The following is a 10,167-nucleotide window of genomic DNA, read 5'->3' as shown; positions in this document are numbered from 1 at the left end:
TGTCCGTTTTTAATACATTTCTTGAATACATGTTTTAATTAGGCCTATAGATAGTTATTATATGTGTGCCTTTAAAGCAATAGGCTATGCTATATTTTATAAAGTGTAATAAATGTAACTTGTCTGGAGTGCAAAATTGCAGAGCTGGTGCAAACGTACCCATATTTGATATGATCAGATCAGACGCTTTCTCTTTAAAATGTCGAATTTGTTGTTGTTTTTTTATTGTTGTTTTTTTTAAATAATAATTGCACAGCACATATTCACATATAGGCGATTCATCTAAACGGCGTTGGGATGTTCATTAACCGTTTAACGCTTTGAAGGTAGCCAGTTTTTTTTTAACCCCAAAGCAAAGTATGATCAAGAATATGAGCGTGTGTGTTGGAGAGAGATGCACGCAAAAAGAACTATACCAAACTAAGCTACTGATTTTAGTTGGTCTAAATCATGGACGGCCAACTAAAATGGTCTAAATCAATTCCATTTGTAGCCTTCAGTAAATTAAATAGCTCAGTTTTTTTCTGCCTGTATTGGGCATAAGATTAGTAGCCTAATGAATGTGTTCATATTGTGAATTAATTTAATAAATGTAGTTACCTTTCCCAGTAGCCTTCAATAAATTCTATGAAAATGATTCATAAAACATAAATATCAGTTAACCAGATTTACTTTCATCACTGACGAAAATTGTCCCTGACATGGTTTTTAAGCTATAGTTATCAAAAAATGTTGGTCTTCAGAACATATTAAAATGTACATATGTAGATCATAGAAATCAAAATTTTCTCGGGGGTGCATGACCCCGAACCCCCCTAACTACCTCACATTTGGAATCTCAGTGATTATAAAACCTTTATTATGATTAAGGGATGTAGGTCCTATACAGAATAAGGCCTTAATATTTGATTTATAAGTAACAATAAACAGCCAATATCCTAATATAGAATTGGACCCTAAAATAAAGTGCTACCATTTTTGTCATACCCCCACTGGCCTCACTGGGCCCGTCATTACTATGTTACGCCACTGTCTCTATAGTGCTTTAAAATTGTTTGTGTCTATAGGATGTATATACAAACCGTCATATAGATGCAAAAAAGAAACAAACAATAGTACCCCATTCAAATTCTGATGCATATATAGAGAGAGCTATTATTATTTATTTGTTTATTTATTTTTGCTTTGTACGGCAACATTTTGGTTGGCCCCACCAAATCTCACTCTAAGTTTTTTTGAAAAGTTGGCAGCTCTGAATTATAAGATGTTTGATACGGGCTCTGAACTGTGCACAAGTCTGGCACACACATCTTCACAGTCAGAGAGGGGGAGGGAAAACAACATGTCCCCTGACGTAACACTGACAGAACTAACGCTAGAGCTTTCATTTCTCCAAGTACATACAACCTAATACATGAATAATGAAACTCCTTTACAAAGCCATTATCTTTCTTCTCATGTTGGCTGGCCTCTCAATAACTGGGTATGTATTAACAATTTTCTCATACGAGCTGGCTTACTGTTGCCTTGAGTGTTTGGATCTTAACCTTTTAGGGACATTGTTATATATAAATGCAATTATAAATGGCAACTTTTATGTTTAAGTTGGAGTGAGATTTTTTTGTGTGTGTGCGGGGGGTATTACTAAACTTAATTTAGTATCAATTCATATGTATTACTATATAGCTTACTGTACATAATAAGGAAAATTAGTTTGTCTTAGCACTATTTTAGCACTATTTTAAACTTTTCATGGGTCAAATTAAATGTGCTCGCATTCATTAATATTCAATGTGTGTGCTTATGTAAGTATCATTATTCATAAAAAATATTAGGATACTAAGTCCTAATATGATGCATAAGTTAACGTTTTAAAATTTTACATTTAAAGAAATCTAGGGTTTGATCATATCTAAATATTTATTCAAATGGAAGATATAAAAGAGCCATAAGGCACTTACTGGGCAAGGTTATTATAGTTTTGCTTTTTGAAATTAGTTTTTATTTTATTATCGTTTTCAATTTTGCTACAAATTTCAGTTTAGTTTTACAAATGGTTTTGCTAGTTTTAGTTTAGTTTTTATTTTGCAAATACATTTCTATTTAGTTTTTATTTATTTAGTTTCAGTTTTAGTAATTACAGTTTAGCAGAGTTACCATAATGAAGTGTAGAGACCAAATCAAGGTTTTTAATTTCAGCAAAGTTTAATGTTTGCACAGATTAGAGTTTATTCTTACTAAACATGAAATAACTTGATAAACGAGCATTATTGTTTAAACCCAGGATGGTCTTACAAAACATGCATAAAGTTGGGTCTTCACCTTTGAGCAAAAAAGCTTGAGTCAAACTATGACCTATACAAACAACGATCTGGAGATTAAAAATGAAATAAATTATATTTTGATATTAAAAAAATATGTTTGATATTTTTGACATAGATCCTCTGAGTATTAACCTATCTTAAAGAACCAAATAAATGCAACGTAAAATATAAAAGTAAAAATTATAAATTCCAGACAAACTCATTCATAACAAAGATGAAATATTGTTAAACAATTAAAAGCTTATTTTAATGTCTTCAGTAGTACAATGTAGGCTAGCAGTGTAAGACCACAGCTAAAGTCATCTGAATACAGCCAACACACACTGTTGTGTGTGTGTGTGTGTGTGTGTGTGTGTGTGTGTGTGTGTGTGTGTGTGTGTGTGTGTGTGTGTGTGTGTGTGTGTGTGTGTGTGTGTGTGTGTGTGTGTGTGTGTGTGTGTGTGTGTGTGTGTGTGTGTGGTGCTATAATTGTAATGGGGACCAGTGTCCTCACTTATCTAGTTAAATATTATGATAACTGACTAGTAAGGACACAAATGTGTATAATGACATGGGTATTACAACCTAAACATGGTTTATGACGATATCTGTGTCCTCATAATAAAACATAAATGGTGTTTTTTGAAATTCCAAAAATGCCAAAAGTTTTCTGTGATGGGTAGGTTTATGGGTAGGGTTAGTGTAGTGGGGTAGATTATACAGTCTGTACATTAGAAAAACCAGTATGCCTATGGAGAGGAACCATACACCACATATCCAAGTGTGTGGGGGGGGGGGGGTTGCGTGCATGTGTGTGTGTGTGTTATGGTTGTGTGTGTGTGTGTGTTACGAGTGTGTGTGTGCGTGTGTGTGTGAGAGAGATTGTGTGTAAGTGTGAGAGTTGCTACAAGAGTGAGATTTGTTTCTACCCCTGCCGTTCCCACACGAGGATGCAATTCTTAAATGTGATCTAACAAAGGTAAAGAGAAAATATTAACCATATATGCTGTTTACATTGCTTGTAATTGGGATGAAGTAAACATCTGTTGAGTATTTTAACATAACATTTTAGATTGAGTTGAATTAAAAACCCAAAAATGCAGTGGGTCCACCAGACCCACGAACACTGGCTGAGTAACAATAATATGATCACCACACAAGGGTTAAACTAAAGCCGCCTTTCCACAGCACACGACAAACGACCGCCGTCGGACCGGAAGTCATTCATTTCCAATGGAGAGTCGTACAGGGATTGCGTGGGGTGCCGACCATATGCGAATGCGGAATTTACGGATCCGATTTGAGCTTCAGATGCGTTCAAATATTTGAACTTGAGCGACTACACCGTATGCGACACGCCGACCGGATGTGATGTATTCCAAAGTTGTCCAATCAAATCATCTTCTCCATCATGTGTCAGTCCAAAGAGGGATCTAGTGTCCTGTGATAAAGATTTACGCTCATTGTAGGTGATAGACCAAGTGTTTCTAGCTGTCTCATTTCGAGTGATGCCTACCAATCCTCCAGCAACCTTTCTGGTTTTGTTGATGTGCTCAAGGCAAAGATCAAATGGCACCTCGTTGAAGCCAAGGGTGGTAAAGTACTCAAAAGTTATACTCGAGTAAAAGTATATATACCTAAATAAAAAAAATGACTCCAGTAAAAGAAGAAAATCAAGTACAAAAGTATCCGATTTAAAACGTACTCAAGTACCGAAAGTTAAAAGATAAATTATTTTGGGAGTGATATGTAATGCTTTAATTGAACAAATTATAAGATTAGATACTGCAATTAAGAATTTTTTTAGATTTGCAATTCATAAGAGACAAGGAAGCAGATAACGCAGTATAGGGCTTAAACTTGAAATAGACATAACATTAGCTGCATTAAACGGATGATGAGCAAGATACTATTAACTTATTCAAAATTAATTCAAAAGCCATAACCACAATGACGTATTACTTAACAATTAGTTAATAGTCATGTGCCTCAACAAGTAAAGTCATAACATAGTAATACCTTGGCAAATTGACATGATTAATGATTATTTAAACAGACAACTGTGAGTCAGAATGCATGGCTTTGAATACATTAATTTACATTATTATTTAATGTAATATATTATTATGGAATTTAATGATGTCATATTTAATTAATAGCAATTCATATACAGTCCCTGACAAAAAGTCTTGTCGCTTATCTATTTTCTAGAAATACCTGATATTAACCTGACTTTTAATTAATTCATTGGTGTTAGAAATAGCTCATATGAAAAGCTAAAACCCTCCCAAATGATGTTTAATGCACTGAAATAAATAATTTTCACAGAAAAAATATTTATCATTTAATCAAGACAGAAAGGTCAAATTTTGGCAAGACAAAAGTTTTGTCGCCTATACAGAAATTGAACAAATTTACTGCAAATACAAAAATATGTCAGCAAATTAAGTTGTGGTGCTGTGAGATCCAAATTTAATATCTTGTATGACTTCCATGAGCTTGTATGACTTCCACGAGCTTCCCAGAGTTCATCAATATTCTTTGGTTTCGTCTTCCATGCATCCTCTTTCATCCTACCCCACATATGCTCAATGATGTTCATGTCTGGTGACTGGGCTGGCCAATCCTGGAGCATCTTGATCTTCTTCGCATTGAGGAACTTTGATGTGGAGATGGAAGTATGCGATGGAGCACCGTCCTGCTGCAGAAATTGGCCTCTTTTATGGTTGGGAATATAAGAGGTAGCTAAGATTTCTTGGTAGCTTCTGGGCACTGATTCGACCATGGAGACCATTTCGAGACAGATTCCGACAAACTGTTCTGGTTGACACAGGGACTTCAGGTGACCAGGTCTCGTGGAGCTCTGCTGCAGTGGAAAATGGGCTGGCCTTGGATTTTCGAGCCAACAAACGGTCCTCTCTTGCGGGGTCTGCCTGACCTGGGCTTGTCAAAAACGTCTCCAGTCTCTTCAAATCTTTTTTGATCCTCTGTACTTGACGCTGAGACACATTGAAGGTGTCTGCCACATCAGCAGTGGATCTGGTCTTCAGCCTCTTGATAATCAAAACTTTAGTCTCAGGGTGAATCTTAGGCATGTTTGCAGAGGTCTAGTTGCAATTGATGTGAAGGTCTAGTGTACTGGGGTTCTTTTTATACACACTTGAGACCTAATTGATCCATTATTAGTCACAGGTGAAGCTCATATGACAAGGTGACAACACTTATGTCTTTGCAAAAATTGACTCAATGGGCTTTACCAAGCTGTGAATATTAGAATACTTTTTGAAAGTTTAGTTTTTCACTGAAACATTATCACAAAAGCTGGTGGGATTAAAATGAGCCATTTCTTGTAAAAAAAAATCTTGATTAGAAATATATTTAAGCGGCACTTTAGGTCAATTTGTACACAAGCGACAAGACTTTTGTCAGGGACTGTATTACTTAATCCATTAACTATGTTGAATGTTCATTAGTTGCTGATGCAGTAATCATTAATAAATGGTTTAGTTCTTCATGAGTCTTACATTAACTCATGATTATCTGTGCTTTAGTTAGGCATGAATTAATGCATATTAGTACTACTATATTATAAACTGTTACCAATGTTTTCATAGTAAATAGTGTGCCACGAAATAAAGTTTGGGAAACACTGAGCTACCTGGAGAACACTGACCTGACCTGACTTGTCAGCTTTTCCAAGTCTATACCCGACTGGATAATCCATGACCGACCAGACCGGTTTGGAAAGCAAGTGTAATAAATATTTGGAGTGGGCATTGGGAAATGTATAGGAGTAAAAAGTAAACTTTGCCTTTAATATTGTAGTGGAGTAAGAGTAAAAGTAGATGCAAATAAAATATACTCAAGTAAAGTACAGATCCCCGAAAAAGTATTTTTACTTCATTCCTTACCACCCCTGGTTGAAGCTGTGTTTGGCCTCTTTGACTACAAAATCACCATTCAGGAATCCCTGGTAGACCCGTGGTGCCGTCTGTGCCAGATGTACCATGTCTGCTATGAATACAGCACCCCATTTTGTGTGATCATATGCGGCAAACCAGGGCATCATGCTCTTGAAGGTTGACATGTAAAGCTTCCAGTCACCACATTTCAGTGCCCGTGTGAATGCCAAAAGAATAGACACAAGATACATATTGTCGCCAGAAGGTAATTGTTGGTTTGTTTTCATTATCCTTACGAAAGGAAAATATATTTACCAATATATGTCAGCTTTTCCAAGCTTTTTACCAATATATTTTCTTGAAATATATTTTAATATATGGAATAATATATTGATGGTATTATAAAAATATATTACATATTCATGCAGTATATTGCAAAATATACAAATGATTGCCGCTTTCAATATATTGCAATATATTGGAAAATATAAATATTAAATCCCATATATGTGAATATATTGCATGATATTTTCAAATATATTTGAGAGAGAAAAAGAGAGAGCAAAGAGAAGAGCCAAAGAAGGCCCTAGAAGAGACAGCCAGAGAAAAAGACAGCGTCAGAGGAAAAAGAACCCCGAGCAACAGTTGCAATCTTCTTTTATCCATCCCGTGACCATGTGACTGAAACCCTGAGACATTCAAACTGACCAATCAGACCAAACTTCCCCCACTGTACTACAGGTGTGGCACCATTTGGCCTACAGGCCTTCAACATCTCTTTGTCTTTAGGAATCCCAAACAGCCCCACTGATAAGAGAGAGGGGGGTGAAACACAGTAAAACAAATGTTTTTGTTCAAAGAAAAATATCAAATATCTTTGATTATTTTGGATTTTTGTAAGGCCGCCCAAATCGTCCCAATGGAGGCTAACGATCGGCGGGTGAAGGTCGCTGCGCGTTCGGTCTTTTCAGCGGGGAAAAGGGGATTTTATTCCAATTCCTCGTTAATCTGACTCCAATTAATCACAATTTGGAATTTATGTTTGAATGCCAATTGGTTATTTGGTCATTCATTTTTAATAGTTTAACTACACATTTAATTATTCTGTTTAACCCTTTGTTGAAATTATACCCAACCTGAATAATTCCAGAGCAAGTCAGAATCAATCAAAGTGTAACAATTTATTTACAGTCAGGTAAATGTATAAAGCCAATAACATAGTCAATTCAAAGGTAATCCATATAACATCAAATACTCTGAAGTAAAGAATGAAATATATACCTGACTTCTGAAAACTACATAATGCTGGCTATCTTGAGACATCCAACATTACGGGCTGACCGGTTTAAAGTGTCAAGCCCTGAGCTCTTTGGAACATTTCCTTAAATACCCAGAAACAAATGCACAAACTCTTTGAAGTGTAAACACTAGTTCACAATGGAATTTGCATTGATCAAGACTTGTATTGATGTAAAGGCCAAATGGCTGAAAGCCACACCCACCAAACTAAGACAAGATATCTCTAAACTCTTGTGTGGATGAGATCTTTGTACCAGTCGCACTGAGACATTTCAAACGATATCAAACACATATAATACTGTATCGTGTGGATTGACATTGTAATTTAGAGATTCTGGGTGTATTTTCAGTGATCTCAGCATGAGATAGGGAAGGAATTGGGGGAGAGGGAGTCAACAGGGAAAGATGTAGATTAGCTGATAGTGAGGTGAGACTTGCGTCTCCAGTGGTGTGTGAGGGACAGTTCAGATGTTAATTTCCTTTATTTTCTCAGAGTCCTTGTTCCTCATTCAGACATTTCGGCATATACTAGTTTTTTCAGTCTTAGAGTAGCTTGAATGTAATATAACTACTCAAAAAGTAGTTTACTACTTAAAAAACTACTTTTTTTTTTTTAGATCAGCCACAGCAAAAAAAAGAGCCGCACAACAGACAGGACAGATTTTTTCCTTTTTCTTCCTTGTAAAAGTATGCTGTAGGTTGATGATGTATAATCAATTTGTTCTATTTAGAGAAAATCATGCCTCTAGTCAGGGAGTGTAACTTCAGTGCAACCCTACCCACGTCGCAAATGGGCCACTGGCGACAAAGTGACTCCACATGATATTGTGACACTCACATTTCAAATGAAATGCACTGGTTTCACATTCGAAAATCACACGGCATTCACACTCAACCGCCACGCTTAGGATACTGACCACCTTTTCATCAGAGCATGTGAGCGAAGCAGACTGTTGTGACGCTGCGCTAGATATTCCGTTGTATGCCAGTGCGCTCCACTCACACTTCCCTCTAAAATGTGAATTGTTTGATTTAAAAGTAGTAATTTCAAGCTTTCTTTTGACGTATTTTTCATGTTTATGTCATGTGATAAGTATTCAGTGAGTTTCAGATTCTCTCGCAGACAGAAAGTGCACCGTTTTTATTGATTTTACAAAAGCACAAAGTTTTGTTGTTATTGTAAGTTTATTATAAATTATGTCTCACATTTATCTGTATGACCAAAAATGATATCCGCTATCATGACTAGTGAGGGAAAAAAAACATCAGAACTCGCCGGCGCGATTGACGTGCGTCACAAAACGTCTTGCCTGTTTCCGGGGCCTTCCAGTAAAGCTGAAGTCTGTCCGTTTTTAATACATTTTTTGAATACATGTTTTAATTAGGCCTATAGATAGTTATTATATGTGTGCCTTTAAAGCAATAGGCTATGCTATATTTTATAAAGTGTAATAAATGTAACTTGTCTGGAGTGCTAAATTGCAGAGCTGGTGCAAACGTATCCATATTGATATGATCAGATCAGACTTGTTTTTTTATTGTTGTTTTTTTTTAATAATAATTGCACAGCACATATTCACATATAGGCGAGCATGAGTTATTCACTGAGACTTTCAGAAGACTGAAAGGTGCGATTAGGTATTTCCATTACAAGGAGAACAGATCCTCATGTTCTGACACGTTTGAGGAATAGTTCAGCCAGAAACAGCATTCCTTAATGCAAGATTTGAAGTCTTGATCTGGAGACTATAAACGTAGCCTTCCAGAGTCTCACAAATTCAAGCCTGGGACTGAATCTCGGCTTATAGACCGCAGAGAACACTCTGAAGAACATCCACAAACTACAGTCAAACAAGAAAGCATTTCAGCTACGTCAGCATCTCCACTAGCCATTGAGTTCAGTTCTGTTGTATTTATGTAGCTAGGCGTTTTGGCTACATAGGCATATTGTAAAAATGGGATTCGGTTGTATTTGTACAGCTCAGCATTTGAAAAGTTGTTGCTACAAATACAGCACTTTTTCTGTCTGGCTCTCTGACTGGATCTTGACTCTAACTACTTGAGACATCGAGGGAGAGAAACTGTACACAGACTTCATGGATATGTGTGTGTTGTGGTATCAACAGGTTTGAACATGAACAAGATTCATATTGTAAAAGTAAAAACGAATGTAACAGGAAATCAATGACAAGTTCTGATGTTTTTTTTCCCCTCACTAGTCATGATAGCGGATATCATTTTTGGTCATACAGATAAATGTGAGACATAATTTATAATAAACTTACAATAACAACAAAACTTTGTGCTTTTGTAAAATCAATAAAAACGGTGCACTTTCTGTCTGCGAGAGAATCTGAAACTCACTGGTATAAGTATTTTATCACATGACATAAACATGAAACATACGTCTAAAGAAAGCTTGAAATTACTACTTTTAAATCAAACAATTCACATTTTAGAGGGAAGTGTGAGTGGAGCGCACTGGCATACAACGGAATATCTAGCTCAGCATCACACCAGTCTGCTTCGCTCACATGCTCTGATGAAAAGGTGGTCAGTATCCTAAGCGTGGCGGTTGAGTGCGAATGCCGTGTGATTTTCGAATGTGAAACCAGTGCATTTCATTTGAAATGTGAGTGTCACAATATCATGTGGAGTCACTT

General features: G+C 36.2%; 1 protein-coding gene across 1 annotated transcript in view; it reads left to right on the top strand.

Annotated features, from left to right (window-relative positions):
• The first annotated feature begins 1,378 nt into the window (after positions 1–1,378).
• The window catches only part of LOC137071273 (globoside alpha-1,3-N-acetylgalactosaminyltransferase 1-like), a 30,351-nt gene continuing 21,562 nt past the window's right edge, over positions 1,379–10,167 (top strand). Inside the window, exon 1 of the mRNA XM_067439122.1 lies at positions 1,379–1,483. Within this exon, the coding sequence (XP_067295223.1) occupies positions 1,422–1,483 (62 nt within the window). The 5' untranslated portion in view covers positions 1,379–1,421. The remainder of the gene's footprint in view (positions 1,484–10,167) is intronic.

The sequence above is a fragment of the Pseudorasbora parva genome, chromosome 3, assembly GCF_024679245.1.
Source record: "Pseudorasbora parva isolate DD20220531a chromosome 3, ASM2467924v1, whole genome shotgun sequence".
NCBI lineage: Eukaryota > Metazoa > Chordata > Actinopteri > Cypriniformes > Gobionidae > Pseudorasbora > Pseudorasbora parva.
Note: the sequence above shows the minus strand (reverse complement) of the source record. Positions and strands in the feature narration are given on the sequence as shown.